Source organism: Oncorhynchus tshawytscha, unplaced genomic scaffold, assembly GCF_018296145.1.
Source record: "Oncorhynchus tshawytscha isolate Ot180627B unplaced genomic scaffold, Otsh_v2.0 Un_contig_14872_pilon_pilon, whole genome shotgun sequence".
Classification (NCBI taxonomy): domain Eukaryota; kingdom Metazoa; phylum Chordata; class Actinopteri; order Salmoniformes; family Salmonidae; genus Oncorhynchus; species Oncorhynchus tshawytscha.
Genome location: NW_024609581.1, coordinates 197,588 through 221,029, shown reverse-complemented (window position 1 = coordinate 221,029; position 23,442 = coordinate 197,588). Strand labels below are relative to the sequence as shown.

The 23,442-nt window shown below is 44.3% G+C and overlaps 1 protein-coding gene across 1 annotated transcript in view; it reads right to left on the bottom strand.

The window, feature by feature from the left end:
* Nucleotides 1-2,089: 2,089 nt before the first annotated feature.
* LOC112241677 (zinc finger protein 609) overlaps nt 2,090-23,442 on the bottom strand; it is a 61,631-nt gene continuing 40,278 nt past the window's right edge. The window contains exon 3 of the mRNA XM_042316044.1: nt 2,090-2,341. Within this exon, the coding sequence (XP_042171978.1) occupies nt 2,111-2,341 (231 nt within the window). The 3' untranslated portion in view covers nt 2,090-2,110. The remainder of the gene's footprint in view (nt 2,342-23,442) is intronic.

The following is a 23,442-nucleotide window of genomic DNA, read 5'->3' as shown; positions in this document are numbered from 1 at the left end:
TGAAGAAGTTCGGGTTGTCACCAAAAGCACTCACAAACTTCTACAGATGCACAATCGAGAGCATCCTGTCGGGCTGTATCACCGCCTGGTACGGCAACTGCTCCGCCCACAACCGTAAGGCTCTCCAGAGGGTAGTGAGGTCTGCACAACGCATCCCTGGGGGCAAACTACCTGCCCTCCAGGACACCTACACCACCCGATGTCACAGGAAGGCCATAATAAAAATCAAGGACAACAACCACCCGAGCCACTGCCTGTTCACCCCGCTACCATCCACAAGGTGAGGTCAGTACAGGTGCATCAAAGCAGGGACCGAGAGACTGAAAAACAGCTTCTATCTCAAGGCCATCAGACTGTTAAACAGCCACCACTAACATTGAGTGGCTGCTGCCGACACACTGACTCAACTCCAGCCACTTTAATAATGGGAATTGATGGAAATTATATCACTAGCCACTTTAAACAATGCTACTTAATATAATGTTTACATACCCTACATTACTCATCTCATATGAATATGTATATACTGTACTCTATATCATCTACTGCATCTTTATGTAATACATGTATCACTAGCCACTTTAAACTATGCCACTTTGTTTACATACCCTACATTACTCATCTCATATGTATATACTGTACTCGATACCATCTACTGCATCTTGCCTATGCCGTTCTGTACCATCACTCATTCGTATATCCTTATGTACATATTCTTTATCCCTTTACACTTGTGTGTATAAGGTAGTTGTTTTGGAATTGTTAGGTTAGATTACTTGTTGGTTATTACTGCATTGTCGGAACTAGAAGCACAAGCATTTCGCTACACTCGCATTAACATCTTATAACCATGTGTATGTGACAAATAAATTTGATTTGAAACAGCACCCAGGGAGAGCGAACCAAACAGCACTCATAGTAGGTGCTGGCTTGCAGCTACAGACATGTCACTAACAGATGTTGTAGCCTTGTCTGGAGCTTCCTCCTCATCTTCCCAACAACCTCCCTGACCCGGCAGTCGCTTTCTCTTCCTTGCTGGGAGACCGAGTCAGGGGGCAGCTGGCTGTGTGCTCTCCCTGAGGCTGGAGCCGCAATGGAGGACTGGGATGAATAAGACCCAGTGCCCACGGCTGGAGCCGCCATGGAGGACTGGGATGAATAAGACCCAGTGCCCACGGCTGGAGCCGCCATGGAGGACTGGGATGAATAAGACCCAGTGCCCACGGCTGGAGCCGCTATGGAGGACTGGGAATGTTGATGAGGCGGCGGCCTTTATATTCAGTGGCTCAGAACAAGCGCATCGAAGGGCACACTGACTGTGGCTGTGTGGGCGATTTGTACCCCGCATGCCTACCGAGCGATTGAACATGCACCGCTTTGAAGATTAGGTGTTTGCATTATTTTGCATGTGTGACAGAAGATTAGGGCAAGTTATTCAGGCCCTGTAAACTGGGTCTGCTGGTGATACACATTTCAAATTAAATGAATGTATTGCATGTGTGTGATCAAAGAAGTAGCATTTCACTCAGACCGACGTTGTGGGAGAGTTGCCAATGCCCTACTACCCATCAGGCAGAGTTGAAAAGAAGTCTGGCTTTATGTAGCCAGGGGTTCTGTTGAGTATGGATATTAATAAATCATTAAGGCCATCCAGAAACTGCTCATCTTTCTATCCAGGAAGATCCCATCTACCTGCCAAGTGCCAACTACTGCTAAAATTGGCCGAATTGTATAACATGGAATGTAAAGAGGCCAAACCCACCCACAGTTGTGTGATTTCATTGACTGAAAGCAGCTTCACCAGTCATGGTTTGAGTCAGGAGACCTTCAATAGGTCAGTCTTTGCAGCATAACATGAACCTTTAGGCAAATTCCTGAGAAAGCTAGTGGGACTATAATAACAGACCTTGAACTTTGACCTCAGTGGAAGGCTTGAATGAGCCAATGTTAGAGGTGATGCACTTGTGCGTCTTTACCCGTGGGCAGAGTAAAACAAGTGCTTTCTGTTATCTTCAAGGCCCAGAATGAACAAAACATGTTGAGGCCCAATACAACACAGCTGTTCTGTCTGTTCAAAAGGAACACCAGCTATGCAGTGGCTAATGTTAGCCTACTCACCGTCTTCGGTCTCTTGCCACACAATGCCCTCCAGGTTGACACTAGTCCCGGGCTCGCAGGGACCAAGGCAATCAGGCTCCGTGGCCAGGGACGCGTCTGATGTGTTGGACGCCACCGAGCGCGTGCGCACCATTATCTGCTCGCACGGGGACGCGATGTTGTCGCCCACGGCGGCCAGGAGGTGGAGGGCGGGAGGGGCCGGTGTGGAGACAGGAGATTCCATCTGCAAGAGAGAAGGGGGAAGACACACGAGACATCACTTAAAAAGCTCTGTATACAGCAGCAGATACTGTGTGGGAGGGGATGCCACAGAGAGGAAGTGCGTCTCAACGCATGGGAGACATCCAGGAATGCCAGTAAGGCCTTGATGTAAACTGATGCCTTGATTAGTCAAAGGGTGGTTGTGTGGACTTGGCCCCTCTCTCCTTCCTCTCTCTGCTCCACCACCATGATTAGCAGACAGGAAGGCATTGAACTGCTTCAATCCCAACCACTGGCGGTCAGAGAAGGAGCGAGAGACTGGTGTTAAGCACTCTCCCTTCTCTGGTCTCCCTCTCCTCTCTCTCGCTCTTCTCTTGCCACACAGATCTGACACCACATCATATCATGGACTGATCACTCATTCAGCCAGATCGGACACCGCATCATCGCATGGACCGATCATCACTCATTCAGCCAGATCTGACACCGCATCATCGCATGGACTGATCATCACTAATTCAGCCAGATCTGACACCGCATCATCTCATGGACTGATTGTCAATTCCCTCAATTAAAGACTTGGTTGTGGTGAAGGAACAGGCGGCAAGGGACAGTAATTGATTCCGAGGCACTATGACGGTACAGGGAAAAGAGAGACGGTGTGTGTGCGCTCAATGCATCAGAGAGAGAGAGAGAGATACCGCGCGAGAGCGATACTGGCTGATTTAAGCTCCATGGTGACACTGAGCTCAGTGCTCATTAATTCAAGGCAGTCAACATTAGAGTGCTTCAAAATGATTAGCTCTGATCTGCGTGAGGAACAGGGCACAGCCAAACACTGTGCATTAATTGGGCATAAACCACTCCCTGCTCCAATTTTTTTTTTTTTTTTTTTGCAAATGCAGGATCCAATTAGGCTTGAGTAAATAACAATTGACATGCAGCTTATAGGCCTATTGACCGCATGAATAATGTTTAAATACAACAATTTGCCTGCCACCACTTTTATGCATTTCCATGTAAAAGGACCCATAAGAATCAACATGAGAAGTTCATAGGAGCATATTAAACTGGGTGTAGAATGAAAGCTAAGAGTGCATCTTTTGGGGAAATTAAGGATAGATACATTTTTCAACCAAACTCCATCACAATTTTTGGGGGGCAGAAGTAAAAGGCTTTGATTTGTCGATAAACATCTACCAGAAAACGTCTTAAGGTATCAGAAATGCATCAAACCACAATAACGTTGACGTAAACACCACAGCAAACTAATAGCACATTTTTCATTTGAGAAATGTTTTACTTTCTGTAAGTTTAAGAAATATTGCTTTCTGCCTTGTGATTCCGTTACCTAAAACCCAGATATCTTTCAGACATTTTTGTAATTTCTCTCATGAGGAGGATAACTCTACTCAACAAACTGGATGCAGTCTATCACAGTGCCATCCGTTTTGTCACTAAAGCCCCATACACTACCCACCATTGCGACCTGTTCGCTCTCGTTGGTTGGCCCTCGCTTCATACTCGTCGCCAAACCCACTGGCTACAGGTTATCCAAACCCACTGGCTACAGCCTAAATAAATGCTTCAGAGTTCAAGTAACAGACACATCTCAATAGTAACTGTTCAGAGGAGACTGTGAATCAGGCCTCCATGGTCAAATTGCTGCAGAGAAACCACTACTAAAGTGGAAGAGAAGAAGAAGAGACCTGCTTGGGTCAAGAATCACGAGCAATGGACATTAGACCAGTGGAAATCTGTCCTTTGGTCTGATGAGTCCACATTCTTTGATTTTTACTTCCAACCGCTGTGTCTTTGTGAGACGCAGAGAAGGTGTGATGGGGCTTTGCTGGTGACAGTCTGATTTATTTAGAATTCAAGGCACACAATCAGCATGGCTACCACAGCATACTGCATCAATACACCATCCCATCTGGTTTGTGCTTAGTGGGACTATTTGTTTTCCACAGGACAATGACCCAAAACACACCTCCAGGCTGTGTAAGGGCTATTTGACCAAAAAGGAGAGTGATGGAGTGCTGCATCAGATGACCTAGCCTCCACCATCACCCGACCTCAAGCCAATTGAGATGGTTTGAGATGAGTTGGACCACAGAGTGAAGTTAAAGCAGCCAACAAGTGCTCAGCATACGTGGGAACTCCTTCAAGACTTTTGGAAAAGCATTCCTCGTGAAGCTGGTTAACCTCACTAGGGTAGGGGGCACTATTTTCACCTCCGGATGAAAAGCGCACCCAAAGTAAACTGTCTGCTACTCAGGCCCAGAAGCTAAGATATGCATATAATTAGTCGATTTGGATAGAAAACACTCAAGTTTCTAAAACTGTTAAAATAATGTCTATGAGTATAACAGAACTGAAATGGCAGGCGAAATCCTGAGAAAAATCCATCCAGGAAGTGGGATTTTTAAAATGTTTGTAGTTTTCCATTGACTGCCTATACAGATTCCATTGACTTAGGACTCAAATTGCACTTCCTATGGCTTCCACTAGATGTCAACAATCTTTAGAAATTGTTTCAGGCTTGTATTCTGAAAAATGAGTGAGTAAGACCACTGAATGAGTGGACACTGCAGTGTCCCAGAGGTTTTTCCATGAGCACGACCGAGAGCGCGCCTTTCTTGATTTCCTTTTATATTGACAAAGCTTTTGTCTGGTTGAAATATTGATTATTATGACAAAAAAAAAAACCTGAGGATTGATTATAAACATCGTTTGACATGCTTCTATGAACTTTACTGATACTTTTAGGATTTTTCGTCTGCCTGTTTTGACTACCTTTGAGCTATAATAATAAATAAATAATAATGATAATAAAGAGTGTCATGAGAATTTTTATCCCAATGTTCTAACTGAACTATTTTATAGCTTTGACCAATTCCCAGAGGTTGTAAGGCTCTGGTTAATGAAGAATTAGACAAAGTCCCAGTCTGCAATAGATCAATCCTTTATTCAGAGAGTGCTCTGCCCTCCAAGAGCAGAGCGAACCTTTTTATACACACACAAGTTTCTTATCATAAATTCTGCCTGCCTAAGCAGGGAGAAGCCTTTCCCACTATCCCCATTCATAGTTCTCGTCTCATAGTTGCTCCCTGCTTGCATAGCTACAAAAGAATACAATGCCCTAGTTATAATTCTTACACACATCAGATTATATTCTTATGATTCTAACACATTTCACACAGTTACAGTTTCAGGGTGGAACACTTTAGTCATTATCTTAAACATACAAATGATTCTATCAAAGAGGGACTTTATCGAACAAAACAAACATTTATTGAGTAAATGGGAGTCTTGTGAGTGCAACCATATGAAGACCAAAGGTAAGTGATACATTTTATCGCTATTTTGACTTGTCTAACTCCTCTACTTGGTTGGTAACTGTTTGTAATGATTTGTCTGCTGGGTGCTGTTCTCAGATAATCGCATGGTATGCTTTCGCCGTAAAGCCTTTTTGAAATCTGACAACGGTTGGATTAACAAGAAGTTAATCTTTAAACCGATGTATAACACTAGTATGTTTTGTGAATTTTTATAATGAGTATTTCTGTTTTTGAATTTGGCGCTCTGCAATTTCACTGGATGTTGGCCAGGTGGGACGCTACCGTCCCACGCCCCCTAGAGGTTAAGAGAATGCCAAGAGAGTGCAATTCTGTCATCAAGGCAAAGGGTGGCTACTTTGAAGAAACTCTAATATAAAATATATTTTGATTTGTTTAATACTTTTTTGGTTACTACATGATTCCGTATGTGTTATTTCATAGTTTGGGACTTCCCTATTATTCTACAATGTAGAAAATAGTAAAAAAGAAAAACCCTTGAATGAGTAGTTGTCCAAACTTTAACCCGGAACTGTGTGACAGAATGTGGCCGGAACCGTGTGACAGAATGGAGCCCGAATACTCAGAATACCATCATTACAGTTTGATCTGTAGGTATATTTGTGGAGAGACAATATATGTACATTATTTCTCCTGTAAAATATATGAATCTTTCCAAATGGCTTTTGAAATGCGCTTGAAAGGCCATTTCTCCCTACTAGCCTCCGAAAGGTATTTGTTCACTCCCTAGGAGAGAGGAGCTAGCAAATCAATGTGGCGGCGAGCTGCGGTGAGAGGGGCCTAATGACATCGTAATCACTCTGTGTCAGTTTATGATGCATGACGTGGCCAAACTGTGGCTGCAGTGTGCTGAGTGAATGGGACAGGACAGGTAATCAGCCTGCTGTCAACCTGTTCTGTTCCTGGGCCTTATGGAGACACAGTGAGCCAGAAGACAAGCCTACACAAAGAACCCTATCCTCAAAGTGAAAGCCATGTAAAGACATACGTAAACAGAACAGAACACAACTCTTCTAATGCACTTTGCTTCTCAAACCACATTTCCAGACAGGCATTACAGAAGTTGGCTAGTCCTGCAACTTTCTGCAGAATAATATTATTTTCTACACTGCAGTCCGCTCATTGCTCATTCTTGATTTCTAGATCGGCTAGATGGAAAGTAAATAAAACAAGCGGGCTACAGAGGGCTAAAATAAACTACCCTGGAGAGAATCGGCCGCTCTTCCTCGATCATATTTCCTTTGTAAATTGGAGGCAAGTATGATCACAAGTTGGGCTGTGACTCATTTTACGGCCTCCTTTAGATCCCTGGGAAATTAATGAGGCCGTTGTGGTGGCATGGAAACAACATTAGAAACAACAGGGTGAAGATGACAGGTTAAGTGTCCAGGAAGTGTTGAATTAAAAGGATTCCCCAGATGGCAACCACTATGCATCAGTAGGAGAGGTATTTTGTTCACCACAAGGTCTCAGAGAGCTCCTTTAAGATGCTGGGAGCTGAGGCCTCAACAGAATCTCCTTTATGACGCTGGGTGCTGGGGCCTCAACAGAATCTCCTTTATGACGCTGGGTGCTGGGGCCTCAACAGAATCTCCTTTAAGACGCTGGGTGCTGGGGTCTCAGAGTCTGTTGGAGTGTAAATCATGTCTAAGAAATTCTATAGGGATTTTAATACTGGAGTAAATGTTCTCATGTTCACAGTGGATTAACCTAGCCAACCTCTGAACTGAAGAGTTTAAAGGTCACGAAGCCATTAACATCCTCTGTACTTTGAGCATAGTACAGTAGTAGTGTTCACTTAGGCACAGGGCTGAATGGTGAACAGAACAGACAAGCACATTTTGCATTATTGCTTGTTCCACTTAAGTTCAAGGCAAATGTTAAGTGATCCTCTATGAGAGCAGAGAGGCTGAAGGTATCAACAATGAAAGCATGGTTGTTTCCTTGTGCGTGGTGAGAGGCTGGAACAGTTGGGTACATCACCAACTTGAGGATCTCTGAGGGTGATAACGATTTAGATACTCTTGAACGATCTTACTGTCTGAATGATACGGGACTGTGAAATTCTATTCACCATGCCTGTCCAAGAATATAAAAAACCATGATAAATGACCTGATACATTTAGACTACTTTCATTGATAAGTTGCTTCATGTATTGAATGACTAAGGAGAATGAAATGGGAAGGACGTCCTCCTGAACCAGAGGCGCAGGGAAACGACTAACTCTATTTCTAGGTTCCCTCATACTCCGCACAAAACAACAAACACTTTCATTCCGTGGCAGGCTGTACACACACACAGTGAAGTGCTTGTCCATTCTGGGGTTCCAAAAGCCGCATGCTGAGGAAAGGACAAAACTGATAGATTAAACAAGTCTCTGCCTCACCACTCAGCCAACACTGAATTGAGTAGCTTTACCCTCCCACAGGATTTACAGTCTGGTTTATAAAAACTCCCCCAAACCACAATGTTTGAGAGGTTTCTGCAGTGTCACGCGAGCCCTCCCTTCAAAAACAGCCCTATGCCAATTTCTTGAGAAAGCCACAATGGCTAAGAAAGATGTTTAGCTGAGTGAAAGGATTTTGAATGGATTGGGGAGTGATGTGGAGCATACCAAGTTGCTGACAGAATGACTAAATGTATTAGATTGAGAGGAAAATCTTTGCATGGATTTTCAGTTCATCTTCTCACAGTAATTTTCAGACTGGGGATGCTGCTGCACTTTTTGCCGAACATAAACCTTGGCTTCAATTTGTTTATTGGAATTGGGATTTAGAAACTGAGCTTATGGCTAGGGCAAGGATTACAAAGGGATTTACGCTGTAAATATCAACACACCTGTCTGGGTTGCTCCTCCCCATTCTATAGGCAGAAACTCAAAACAGGAAGTACCTGTGCTAAAGTCTATTCAAAGCTGGTCTGACCAATCGGAATCCATGCTTCAGGACTATTTTCACGCGGACTGGTACATGTTTTGTGTTGCCTCAGAATAATATTGACGTATACACTGACACAGTGACTTGGTTCATCAGGAAGTGTACAGGGGATGTTGTTCCCACTGTGACAATTAAAACCTATCCAAACCACAAACTGTGGCTAGGTGGCAGTATTCATGCAAAACTTAAAGCGCGAACCACTGCATTTAACCATGACAAGGTGACTGGGAATATGATCGAACACAATCAGTACAGCTATGCCCTCCTTAAGGCAATCAAACACGTCAGTACAGCGACAAAGTGGGGTTGCATTTTAACGGCTCAGTCACGAGACTCCAGAGAATCACAGATCATCAAGAGAAAACCAGCTCCCGGACAAGCTTTACTCCTTTTTCTCCCCAATTTCATGTTATCCAATTGGTAGTTACAGTCTTGTCCCATCGCTACAATTCCCGTACGGAATCGAGAGAGGCAAAGGTCGAGAGCCATGCGTCCTCCGAAACACGACCCCTGCTTCTTGACACAATGTTTGCTTAACCCGGAAGCCAGCCGCACCAATGTGTCGGAGGAAAAACCGTACAACTGGCGACCGAGTCAACGTGCACTGCGCCCAGCCCGCCACAGGAGTCACTAGAGTGCGATGGGACAAGGACAACTGGGCCGGCCAAACCTTCCCCCAACCCGGACTACGCTGAGCCAATTGTGCACCACCTTATGGGTCATCCGGGCACGGCCTGGCTGCGACATTCAGTGATCGAACCAGGATCTGTAGTGACACAGCTAGCATTGCGATGCAGTGCCTTAGATCGCTGCACCACTCGGGAGGCCCGTGAGTAAGCGTGCTAACCCTCACAAGGCTGCCGGTCCAGACAGCATCCCTAGTCACGTCCTCCAGCTGGCTGGAGTGTTTACGGACCTATTCAATCGCTCCCTATCCCAGTCTGCGGCCCCCACTTGCTTCAAGATGTCCACCATTGTTCCTGTACCCAAGAAAGCGAAGGTAAGTGAACTAAATGACTATCGCCCCGTAGCACTCACTTCTGTCATCTGTGACGACCCTCTCACTCTGTCTGCCGAATTCTCACTCTTTGCTCTTGTATTCCTTAGTAGGATGTTAGTGGGCAGAGCCGGGAGGGTCATCAGCGAAATGGGACACACCTGGGCTCGGGTGTGTCCCAGGATAAATGCACCTCTTCCCCATTCATTGGGGAGACTCTCTCCATGCAGACACAGAAAATTTTGGTTGTGTCATTTTTGTGGCTATTTGGCTTGTTTGCGTTGACACCTTTACACACCCCTCATCACATGTATACACGCGACCACTCACTTACACTACTAATTACTGCCCACACACACACCACACAATTGTTAATTGTATTTACTTTACTTCAGTTAATAAATATATTTTGTTATTCTTTATCTTCATGTTGTCTCCCTTTTTGTTAGGGGCTTAGAGCCGGTTCGTGACATATCATTAAGTACTTTTAGGAGGCTAGTTAAGGATCATATCGCCTCCACCTTACCCGACACCCTGCAATTTGCATACCACCCAAACAGATCCACAGATGCAATCGGCATCTCACGGCCCTATCCCATCTGGACAAGAGGAATACCTACGTAAGAATGCTGTTCATTGACTGGAGCTCAGCCATCAATACGCTGCAGTGCCATATCAACACACCCGTCAGGGTTGTTACGCTGCAGTGTCATATCAGTAGATCCCCCCCATGACAAAGGTTGAGTAAGTAGGATCCACCCCATGACAAAGGTTGAGTAAGTAGGATCCACCCCATGACAAAGGTTGAGTAAGTAGGATCCACCCCATGACAAAGGTTGAGTAAGTAGGATCCACCCCATGACAAAGGTTGAGTATCCACCCCATGACAAAGGTTGAGTAAGTAGGATCCACCCCATGACAAAGGTTGAGTAAGTAGGATCCACCCCATGACAAAGGTTGAGTAAGTAGGATCCACCCCATGACAAAGGTTGAGTAAGTAGGATCCACCCCATGACAAAGGTTGAGTAAGTAGCATACACCCCATGAGAAAGGTTGAGTAAGTAGCATACACCAGTACAGAAGAGTAGGCTATGCTTTCTGGAAACAACATAGGCATACTTCTAGATTGACAGGTTGAGATATCCCAGATGGATCAACTGGCTGTAAATTAATTTGTACCCCAAATTGAATCAACTTAGCTACAGTACAAACTCATCCAGAGATACAACAGTGACAAAACACAAAGACATGACCCAGCTTTGTTTGTCAGAGGGAACAATTAGTGTTTTGGAAAAGGGAGTAGTTAACCTAATCTTTATCTCATTTAGCAAAACCTCGGAGCTTGCCTTGGACCAGATGGGTTCTCTTTTGTGGATCGAATAACCGTATCAGAACGGCAAAATCAGATAGTCCTCTGAAAGGAATAACAACGCAAGCTGAATCAAATCAGGCTGTTTGGACTGGAAGGCAAGCTCTGTGTTGGAGCCTCCCAGTAATAGAAGGCAAGCTCTGTGTTGGAGCCTCCCAGTAATAGAAGGCAAGCTCTGTGTTGGAGCCTCCCAGTAATAGAAGGCAAGCTCTGTGTTGGAGCCTCCCAGTAATAGAAGGCAAGCTCTGTGTTGGAGCCTCCCAGTAATAAGAAGGCAAGCTCTGTGTTGGAGCCTCCCAGTAATAGAAGGCAAGCTCTGTGTTGGAGCCTCCCAGTAATAGAAGGCAAGCTCTGTGTTGGAGCCTCCCAGTAATGAAAGGCAAGCTCTGTGTTGGAGCCTCCCCCAGTAATAGAAGGCAAGCTCTGTGTTGGAGCCTCCCAGTAATAGAAAGCAAGCTCTGTGTTGGAGCCTCCCAAATAGAAAGCAAGCTCTGTGTTGGAGCCTCCCAGTAATAGAAAGCAAGCTCTGTGTTGGAGCCTCCCAGTAATAGAAAGCAAGCTCTGTGTTGGAGCCTCCCAGTAATAAAGCAAGCTCTGTGTTGGAGCCTCCCAGTAATGAAGGCAAGCTCTGTGTTGGAGCCTCCCAGTAATGAAGGCAAGCTCTGTGTTGGAGCCTCCCAGTAATCTCTGTGTTGGAGCCTCCCAGTAATGAAGGCAAGCTCTGTGTTGGAGCCTCCCAGTAATGAAGGCAAGCTCTGTGTTGGAGCCTCCCAGTAATGAAGGCAAGCTCTGTGTTGGAGCCTCCCAGTAATGAAGGCAAGCTCTGTGTTGGAGCCTCCCAGTAATGAAGGCAAGCTCTGTGTTGGAGCCTCCCAGTAATGAAGGCAAGCTCTGTGTTGGAGCCTCCCAGTAATGAAGGCAAGCTCTGTGTTGGAGCCTCCCAGTAATGAAGGCAAGCTCTGTGTTGGAGCCTCCCAGTAATGAAAGCTCTGTGTTGGAGCCTCCCAGTAATGAAAAGCTCTGTGTTGGAGAAGGCAAGCTCTGTGTTGGAGCCTCCCAGTAATGAAGGCAAGCTCTGTGTTGGAGCCTCCCAGTAATGAAGAAGCTCTGTGTTGGAGCCTCCCAGGCAAGCTCCCAGTGAAGGCAAGCTCTGTTGGAGCCTCCCAGTAATGAAGGCAAGCTCTGTGTTGGAGCCTCCCAGTAACAAGGCAAGCTGAAGGAAGGCAAGCTCTGTGTTGTAATGAGCCTCCCAGTCTGTGTTGGATGAAGGCAAGCTCTGTGTTGGAGCCTGGTAGAAGGCAAGCTCTGTGTTGGAGCCTCCCAGTAATGAAGGCAAGCTCTGTGGAAAGTAATGAAGGCAAGCTGTTGAGCCTCCCAGTAATGAAGGCAAGCTCTGTGTTGGAGCCTCCCAGTAATGAAAGCTCTGTGTCTGGAGCAAATGCTCTGTGCTGGAGCCTCCCAGTAATGAAGGCAAGCTCTGTGCTGGAGCCTCCCAGTAATGAAGGCAAGCTCTGTGCTGGAGCCTCCCAGTAATGAAGGCAAGCTCTGTGCTGGAGCCTCCCAGTAATGAAGGCAAGCTCTGTGCTGGAGCCTCCCAGTAATGAAGGCAAGCTCTGTGCTGGAGCCTCCCAGTAATTAGTCATTTGCTTACACTCAGGGACATAAATATTGGGTCTAGTTTTTCTGAATGACTGATCCTACTTAAGTGTACAATAGGATGAAAAAGAATGAAACGGCAAATCCCATAGAGACAGTAACTAGGTTATGCCATCAACTGTAATGCCTCCTGCCCTGTTGAAACTCAGCAACAAACAACTCCAGACCTCAAACACGGCACCCTGGCTTACGCAAAACATCAGTTACTACGAGGTATGTTGAGCATTGAACAGTCATCCGTATCCATTTTCAGCGTGGGTGAGGTATGAGGAATTCAATCTTAACACCAGAGAAAGAAAGAACGAAAGCAGAGAAGAGGAAACGTGTGAGTTCTCAGAGGTAAGAGGATATGATTGATAAAGCAGGAAAGAAACTGCCCGTAGTCTTAGATAATTGCCAAACTGCATGTTTCCACTTCAATTCATTTTGATGCCAGGGAAAGTGCTTTGTGGATCGGTGGCTTCCCTGGAGTCAGGCCATCAGAGGTGACGTCACCCTTCACCTGAATGACTGAGCCGTGAGAGTCCAGAGTCCCCCTCTCTGCATCATCGGCTACCAGTCCCCCTCTCTGCATCATCGGCTACCAGTCAAGCACAGTGGTTCCTGGAGAACAGCAGCCATGTTCCTTATTAGATTAGTCAGTACATCTTCATGTTTACTTTAACACACAGTAGCCTAGTTTCCTGGTACAAGACAGTGGATGACAACAGCTGTGCTTGATGTTCTCTTGAAATAAAGCCATCCTGCAATCAAACGCTAATGTGAATATTGCCACACTGATTGTGTCCCTATGCTGCAGTTTCAATGAGGACACTATGTCTCGGGTAAGTCATTTGATCCTCTCAAGCCATGTTAGCCTACTTAGAGATTCTCTAGTACTGCATTGATTGCGGTGACTCATATGCAAAAGATAAACTTGGACCGAGTGCACAAATCGCAGTACCTATAGCGAACCAATGATCTTCAGAAAACAAAAAAATGGTTATACCCCTCACATTTGAGGTGACTGAAAGCCTAATATGACAACCTTGGATGTAGAAGCTTCCAGAGAGCTAGACTGTTTAAGGCTGCTTGACAATATTGCAGACGCTGAAGCTTCCAGACACTGCAAGAGAACTACACAGAGAATACAAACAACCTGAAGTAGACCCATTACCACCAGCTGCTAAACGGGCACTTTAGGTTTCTAGGCAACTCTGTTTCAGCTGCTAACTGTAGGCTTTTAGGACCACACTTGTAACACTCAGAAATAAAACTAAGCTGTGAATTCAGTCACCCATAACCATGAACAGTAAGCCAGTTGCTCATTTCATGTAAATAACATACACAATAAATATGCTCTATGCCATATGGCTCCTTTGAATGTATAGGCCTGTGCCCAGGTTTCAAGTGGATTTTTTCTCCCGGAGATTAAATGGGCTACATCAAACAAGATGGCTGATATGGTGTTCCGGCTACTAGCCTAGATGTAAAAAAATATATTACAATTCTACTTCTGACAATCTTTACAAGAACATCTCACAAGGCATTTAAAGGAACTAGAATGTAGCCTAGAAGCCAAGCAAGACAACCTAGATTAAGAAACTGTGACTAGGTGAGCCAAACAGGGGAATCTGAGATAAGAACACATCTAAAAAAAAAAAACATTTTTTTTTTTATTACCTTTATTTAACTAGGCAAGTCAGTTAAAAACAAATTCTTATTTTCAATGACGGCCTAGGAACAGTGAGTTAACTGCCTTGTTCAGGGGCAGAACAACAGATTTTTACCTTGTCAGCTCAGGGATTCAATCTTGCATCCTTTCGGTTACTAGTCTAACGCTCTAACCACTAGGCTACCTGCCGCCCTACAAATATGATGTGAATGTACCATGTGGGCTCCCATCAATCTAACAGTCCTTAAGTTAACAATCGCTTTGGGTTGCAGCTCACCTGTTACTAAGTGGAACGAAACATAGCACTTCCTTGCAAATTAAGGAACTCTTCCTAAGCAAACAAAGAGTGTCAACCTGACACCACCACCTACCCAATGTTGCCCAGGGCTAAAGCACAGAGGCAGGGAAGGTAAACCAGCCAGAGGAGCCACTTGAGGCAGATGTGAAGAGCTTTACCTGAAGAGACACACTGTATTCAGTGATGAAAGAACAGCAGGTGCTTCACATAGAGACACTAGATTCCTCCCTGTCCTACAAGAAGTGTGAATAAGAGTGAAGGTGACCGAGGCAGACAGAAGGCCCAAGAAGACAGTGTGTGGATAAGGGAGGTATTTTCATTAGTCATCACACAACATACAGAGACTAGTTTGAGGAATGGAAAAGCCTATCACCTGTCGGTGTGAGAATGTATTTTTTTATTACCTTTATTTTACTAGGCAAGTCAGTTAAGAACAAATCCTTATTTACAATGACGGCCTAGGAACAGTGGGTTAACTGCCTGTCCAGGGGCAGAATGATAGATCTTTTACCTTGTCAGCTCAGGGATTCAATCTAGCAACCTTTCGTTTACTGGCCCAACCCTAACCACTAGGCTACCTGCCTCCCCAAAAGGCTGCTACTGGAGTGAAACAGGCTTTTATAAGCCCAGTCATTGCACAACAAATAACCATTCTAAATGCAATCCCGTGTTAAACTGTTTTGATGAAACACCATTTTTTTTTAATGTAAAAAGAGCACATTTTCATTTCTCAATCTCATTTACCATTGAAGTGTATAGGATATATTGAAGGTTAGGCAGGCATGCTATCTGGGAATCACACATCACTTTATAATGGGAACTTGAGGGCCTAGAATTATTTTCAACCTTCTTTCGTTGTCCAGAAACCAAAGGCACCATCCTAGTCATATTTATTTATTTTACCTATAACTAGGCAAGTCAGTTAAGAACAAATTCTTATTTACAATGACGGCCTACTCCGGCCAAACCCGGACAACGCTGGGCCAAATTGTGCATCACTCTATGTGACTCAGCCTGGAATGGAACCAGGTACTATCTTGCACTGAGATGCAATGCCTTCGACCGAAGCACCAAATCGGGAGCAACCCATCCTAGTTGTTGCTTTTGAATTCCCCTCATTCTAGGTTTCTAACAGAGCGCTTCATTGCTGTCACATACAGAACCGCTGCACTGTTTCCAACTCCTACAAACTGAATTTTGGCAAATGTTTGAAAATGACTTTTTATTAGCTACTTCATTAGGCCCTGTCAGACGATAGTCTTGCTATTGTTGAATGTTTTCATTAAGTCCAACCCTTATATACATGCATCATATTTTCTGTTGGTCACAGTATTTCATTTTTGGGGGGAAACATACCGTTTGTTGATCGGTTAATGAGGGCTGGTTAGTCAGCAGCAGAATGTACTGACATTTACATCCATCATTTCTACCTTTAGTAGCGCTGCGTTCAGACAAACAGATTGTCTGCTCTAATGGAGACAAACTCACACAAAAGCTCATTTAAATCCCTACAAGCCTAACTGACAGGCACATCAAACAAACAATTGAGCCAAAATTCGTGCAAAACATTGAAGGCCCCGAAGTACAACACAGCTCAGCCTAAATCATAAACGGCACTGACGCCTCTGAGGCAGCTAGGTCAGGCAGAAGAGAGGGGGAAATTAGCAACCACTAATTTAGCACTTTCAACATCGACAATGAAAGATTAAACACCCAGTCTAAAAGCGGTGCCTCGTTGGGGCATCCAGACGGGCAACACATTCCTCAAGCGACTCTACTCCACCCTTATGAAAGTAGAAGAGCTTTTAATTTGTGAGTGAGTGAGTGAGAGAGTGAGAGAGAGAGGAGGCTAAGCATCTTATCTGTAGGCGGCACAACAACCAAGATAAGGCTTACAGCGTACAATTCAGATGTAGGCTTCCATCAAATCAGCCGGGACTGACCATACTGTTCCACAATAAATAACCTCCTTGGGATTGTCAAAGTATTGCAATGACTCATCGTGAAGGCCATACTACAGCTTCTACTGTGTCCAAGGGTTGAGGAAAAACTAGGCCAGACAAATAGAAACCACTAGAAATAAACTGCCATGATAACTACTTCTCCAGAAAAGACCTAGTTTGATCACGCCAATCAAACATCAATTCCAACTACGGAGGTAAAATGTGCTTGACATTCATATCTCCCTACCTGACTCTAAAGCACCAATCTGTAGCTAAGAGAGCAAGACCTCAGTTCCATGAGGTGACCGTCTTTCTCCCTTAGCCACAACAGCATCCTGGCAATAGACTAACTCGCACCGCTTGGGGAAAGCTCATTCTAATTTGCTAACGTAAACTCACTTTCAGGGAGGTGGACTGCAGCTGTACCTCCTCAGCTCTGAGATGTGTCTGGCTGGCTGGTTGGCTGGCTTGCACCCAGCAGGTGTTTTGGTACACTATTCTCTTGTCAAAGTTAGATCCAGCTTGACCCTGCCCCCCAAACCTCCCACTTTCCTCCGGCGCAGCTGGCTGTGCCTGGTATTGTTTGCTAGCTGTCAGGGTGGGGGGTTGGGCAGGACTGGAGTATGGTGTGGTAGGCTGGAGTCAGAGGGTATATTGTGAAGACTGGAAGCAAAGAAGGCCTCCTTCTTCCCTTAGTAGCAACTATGTACTGCTGCAGAACAAGGTGGTGGATGACTGCGTGGGAAATTGCCTGCAACCATTTACTCCCCCACTGCTATAAGAGAAAGAGGAAGTATTTCCCTCGCCTAGTTCGCAAGCTTGGCAGAGTGGAGTTCCATTCATAGTGCTACTGGTAGTTAAACAACAGAGAACAATGTGATTCTGCTGCTGGGCAGCCTTGGTTATAGGGCCGGGACGATACCAGTATCTCAATACTCCTTAGTATCATGGCAAGGAAACAAAACGCGAAGTGGATTTACTCTATTTTAGGGAAACAACCCTAATGCTGAAAACAAACATAATTATGTTGTCTTCCAGAGTCACATTTATTTATTTTCCAAGCTATAGCACACATTTAACATATAGCAGGTTTTTAAAAGGACCAAAGTGTTGCTTCCTGTTTTCCTTTTTGCCATGGAAAACATATTGCGATACTAATATCGTTACAGCTCTTTTTCATTATCAACTCAATATTTACTGTGAATATCCAATGAATTGAGTCTGGCCTTGTTATAAGAAACACAAATGTCAATACTACCCTGACCTGTTCCAACAAAGTCCCATCTGTGTGGTGGAAAATACTGGATATTCCCCCCCCCCATGCCCAGCCTCCCACTCTGACAGAAAGTCATTACAAAACAACGGCATCGATTACAATAATAAGCCACATTCTTGTCAAGGTCACCCACTCAAGCTCAGAGAGAGAGAGAGAGAGAGAGAGGCTGAGTCTGGGAGCAGAAATCCAGATAAGCTGTGCTGAGCCTGGAAGGATTCTGTCTCCCCGCCCTCTCTATAGTCATAAACCTTCTCACACCAAAGGGAAAAACCTGACAACAAACCAGGAAGCCGCCATCCACTGCTCAGCAGGATGAAATCCCACCCAAACACACCCCTATCATTCCAGGACTACAAAAAGGTGATTGGGATAGCCAATGTGTAGACAAGAAGCTTAAAAACATGCACGCTTTATGGGTAATTTGCTCACACTAGGCCTAGATTTGTTTACTCACTTGTGCATTATGCAACTATTTCATCTGCAAATAGTATGACATGATAAATCTCTAGTAGGAAATGAGTACAATTCCATAACAGAGAACTAATAGTTGTTCGTATAGGCTACTCGCTATTTGCTAAGCATAGTCTGCTGTAATGTTATGAGTTCAGAAATCTCCATTGTCAAAACATACATACATTTTCTTCAGATGGCAACAAAAGTGCAACACAAGTAAATGGGATGACAATGAAAAAGCGAGGTCTTTTTTGTTAAAACGATGCATGTCCATCATGTTGTTAAATGTTTATTATAGAAAGAATGCAGCCAGCTACATTTATTAATGTTTTGCTTGAAGTTAATCTGGCATTTTACCAGAGAAAAGTAGACTACACTGAGAAAAGTACCAGAGAAAAGTAGACTACACTGAGAAAAGTACCAGAGAAAAGTAGACTACACTGAGAAAAGTACCAGAAAAAGGTAGACTACACTGAGAAAAGTACCAGAGAAAAGTAGACTACACTGAGAAAAGTACCAGAGAAAAGTAGACTACACTGAGAAAAGTACCAGAGAAAAGTAGACTACACTGAGAAAAGTACCAGAGAAAAGTAGACTACACTGAGAAAAGTACCAGAGAAAAGTAGACTACACTGAGAAAAGTACCAGAGAAAAGTAGACTACACTGAGAAAAGTACCAGAGAAAAGTAGACTACACTGAGAAAAGTACCAGAGAAAGGTAGACTACACTGAGAAAAGTACCAGAGAAAAATAGACTACACTGAGAAAAGTACCAGAGAAAAGTATCAGAGAAAAGTAGACTACACTGAGAAAAGTAGACTACACTGAGAAAAGTATCAGAGAAAAGTAGACTACACCAGTCAGAGCGCTGTCTGCTGATAGAATGCCATTCTACTGAAGCACAAAATGAGTCTGATGACAGCAGAAATTACAATAAGCATTTTAGATCTGCATTTATAAAACGCATCCTTTCTTATGCGTTGATTTTTTTTATTTATTGTTTACTTATTTGAAAAACGCAGAGGTCTGCATTAACGCGAACCCGGTATTTATTCAAATACGAGAACCAAACCCCCAAATTGGTCACGTCATAGTTTCTCTCCCCCCACATGTTATTGGAGGCTTTCACACAACACTCGAGCCTGTATGAGGTTCTTCTTTGAAGCGAAGACTAAAGGCTAAACGCCTGAAGGGTTTTGTACGGTCAAATTACAACAATAAGCTGTTGGCCTTCAAGTCACTACTGGATGGATTCTACGAGGTAGTGAACTGCTAGAACACAATAGACATTTTACTAGCCCGCATATTAAAACAAGGAAAACAAGTTGTTATGCAGCCTGTGAGATTACACCAGAGACCACAACCACAAAACTATTTAGAGAGATGTTCTGCATTTGCCTGTTTCCTTTGTGCAGATGCTACTCTGTGGGTGGTGCGTCATCCAACCACAGGAACTACAAAACCCTATCCTTCAGTTGAGCATCGATGCTTTGGTTGCATTTCTAGACAACGGTTAAAAATAATTTGCTTTCGAAAAGAAATCTGATAACAAAAATGTAATCACCCATCAACCGAAATTGCAGTCCCATAACCTTACTACATTGTGATGTAAAAATACATGTATAATTCTGGAGGCTGTTTCGGGAGCCATGGCTACAGCTACAATATTATCCACAGACAATTGTTTGTTGACTGAAAAAAAAAAAAAAAAAAAAAAAAAAGCCAGTGGGGTCTTCTACAGGGCAGACAGATGGGCAGATGAGCTGGGAGTGAACTACGACGTTTCGTATGGGGGTTGATCCCTGTCTGCAGACAGGATAGACACACTAACAGTCCCCTGTTCTCTCACACAGACTGCATCCTGTTTCTCTGACGAACCTCTTCTGTTGGGCGTCTCACAACGGTTCTATTGAGCCATGTCTAGGCCTCAAGCTTGATGGATGGTGATGTGCACTATACTGCAAAGAGCAGTTCCTGGACTATGGCATTACAGGATATAGTAGAAACACACACACTGCACCAAAGGCCATAGAGCAGTGGTGTCAAACTCATTCCACAATTAAGACCTGGACAACCAGATGACGGGAGTTCCTTACTAATTAGTGACCTTAAATCATAAATCAAGTACAAGGGTGGAGTGAAAACCGGCAGACACTCGGCACTCCGTGGAATGTGTTTGACACATGTGCCGTAGAGTAATGAGCAGAATCACAGTAGGTGGTAGTCTGCTGCAAGCATCATTCCATACTGATTAAACAGGCTACTGCCTACTACTAGTACTGTTCGACATGGAGGAGGTAGAAACATGGAGGAGGAAGGGAAGGGGCAGGTGGGTGTGAATTCATGTGCCAATAAAGCCACGCCAAATCTGACAAACCATGTCGCTCCTAAATCTAGCCTAGTGTAATCTGCCTGTCAAGGTTTTTCAGGGAGATGCTATGGACTACGGTGTAACAATAAACGATAAGGGCACAGCTGTGATCCCAGACGGAGGCCCCCCGAAATCCCCAAGACACTTTCTTAATCAGAAGACGTGCAGAGAGATGTGTGGGTCGACCACAGCGAGCGGCCACTGGTAAGGGATCACACTAAAGAAATGACACCTACATGCCATTCAAATCATTAAGGAACAGTGGAGTCAGTGAGAGGTGTCAAGGAGAGAAAAATGAAGTAAATTACCCCTGAAAATACAGCTCTAACTCCCCCCCTCGACAGTCCCAGAAGTCTGCACAGCCATCATAGTTTGATGACCTCGTTAGTTCCAGTGCCTAATCTGCTAATGCTCAGATAAAAAGAAAACGGGGAGGGCAGCTGCCTGCTAGTATTCCCCCCTCTACAGCTGCTGTCCACGGGCACAGCTGATACCGTCACGGCCATTGAGGTTACAGCAGGGAGCATGGTCAAACTGCACGAACCAATCTCTCAGTGAGTGAAGGGGTTGGCACCAAGTCCTTACTGGCACAAACCTGCAAAGGGAGGAGCGAGAATTCTGCCTTGAGACCTATATCAACACTTCAACTAAAGACCAGAGTGGGTTGTGCTTCCAGTGTGCATAACAATCAACCCAATCTCTGACGTCAACAACTCCGGTTCTACTGTATTCTGTCAGTACAGAGGAGGAGAAAAACAAGTAGAGGCTATTCTCAGAGGTCAAAACCAAGAGCAGATGATCTAGCAGAGAGCATGAGGATCTGTATTATCGGGTCATCTAGCAGAGAGCATGAGGATCTGTAGTATCGGGTCATCTAGCAGAGAGCATGAGGATCTGTAGTATCGGGTCATCTAGCAGAGAGCATGAGGATCTGTATTATCAGGTCATCTAGCAGAGAGCATGAGGATCTGTATTATCAGATCATCTAGCAGAGAGCATGAGGATCTGTATTATCAGGTCATCTAGCAGAGAGCATGAGGATCTGTATTATCAGGTCATCTAGCAGAGAGCATGAGGATCTGTATTATCGGGTCATCTAGCAGAGAGCATGAGGATCTGTAGTATCGGGTCATCTAGCAGAGAGCATGAGGATCTGTATATCATCTAGCAGAGAGCATGAGGATCATCAGGTGAGGATCTGTATTATCAGGTCATCTAGCAGAGAGCATGAGGATCTGTATTATCAGATCATCTAGCAGAGAGCATGAGGATCTGTATTATCAGATCATCTAGCAGAGAGCATGAGGATCTGTATTATCAGGTCATCTAGCAGAGAGCATGAGGATCTGTATTATCAGGTCATCTAGCAGAGAGCATGAGGATCTGTATTATCAGGTCATCTAGCAGAGAGCATGAGGATCTGTATTATCGGGTCATCTAGCAGAGCATGAGGATCTGTATTATCGGTTCATCCTATAGGGTGTTTAACACATTCCATGACTTCTCCGCTATTAGCATTAGCTATGTTAATGTTAGGAAAATGCCACAATAATTACATTTGACCCGAGTGACTTGACTTCACAGCAGGCCGTCTCATTCTCTTAAAAGACATAAAGCTAATTGATATGATTAAATACAACTTGGTTCTCCAGATGGGAGAACATAACGGTGTGAGTGAGATCAGCATAATCCAAGGACTGAGCAAGTCCCCCGCCTCTCCAATGAACTCATTCCCTTCTAACTGCACCTTTATTGATCCAGGGGCTTTTCATCATCTCCCGGGCTCTGCAGAAAACACAGCATAGAAGCCATTTTGGGAGCGTTATGACATTAACATTTGAGTCATTAAGCAGACGCTCCAGAGTGTTATTTTCTCATACATAGGCTTTGTAAATAGAGTGTATCGTTCCTAAATAATGCGGATAAGTAAATGCTTTGTTAGTTTAGAAAAGAATGCAGTCTAGCCCAGCAGCAACACATTCTGGATGTCAGATCAAAGTTGCCACACAGACCAAAGTCACTCAATTTGATCCTGCACATTGAGTTTTATCAGAGTACACATTCATGCATTCTCTGCAATGTTGAAACTACGCCAGGTTTAATTTCTAAATCCCTTCAAATCGAGAAACACCACAGGGAATACTGAGAAACCAAAAATATGTAATTATCACAAATATCCCTGTAGTTTAATTAAAAATGGGCTGCTGCGTCTATGTGGCAAAGATGAAAGAATTTGGAATGAGTTGGTAGAATCCATTCCTATCGGGTCCGGGATCAGGATCCAGATCTTATGGTCAGGTTGGGGCTGGAAGAAAAAGGCATCAAGGGGAGATGGAGCAAAGAGATAAGAGTGTTTTGACAAGGAGTCTTTTCATGTCCATAACAGACAGTGTAAAGACAGCTTATTCAAGGACACTCCACTGCAGTCTCCACTGAGCACATCAGCATTCATCAGAGAGCTCATCAGAGAGCTCTTCATTGGCTGGGTGACTGACGCATGTGGTACTATCGTCTGAAGAAAATAGCAGTGAGGGGAAAAAACCTTGTCCTTCCCAAGAACATCAAATCTACTTGCACACAACCAAGGTTAGATGAGGAGTAAGCAGGAGATATGTTTTTATATATTTAATCTTTATTTAACTAGGCAGTCAGTTAACAAATTCTTATTTTCAATGACGGCCTACACCGGCCAAACCCGGACGACGCTGGGACAATTATGAGCTGCCATATGGGACTCCCAATCACGGACGGTTGTGATACAGCCTGGATTCGAACCAGATGCAGTACCTTAGACCACTGTCCCACTCGAT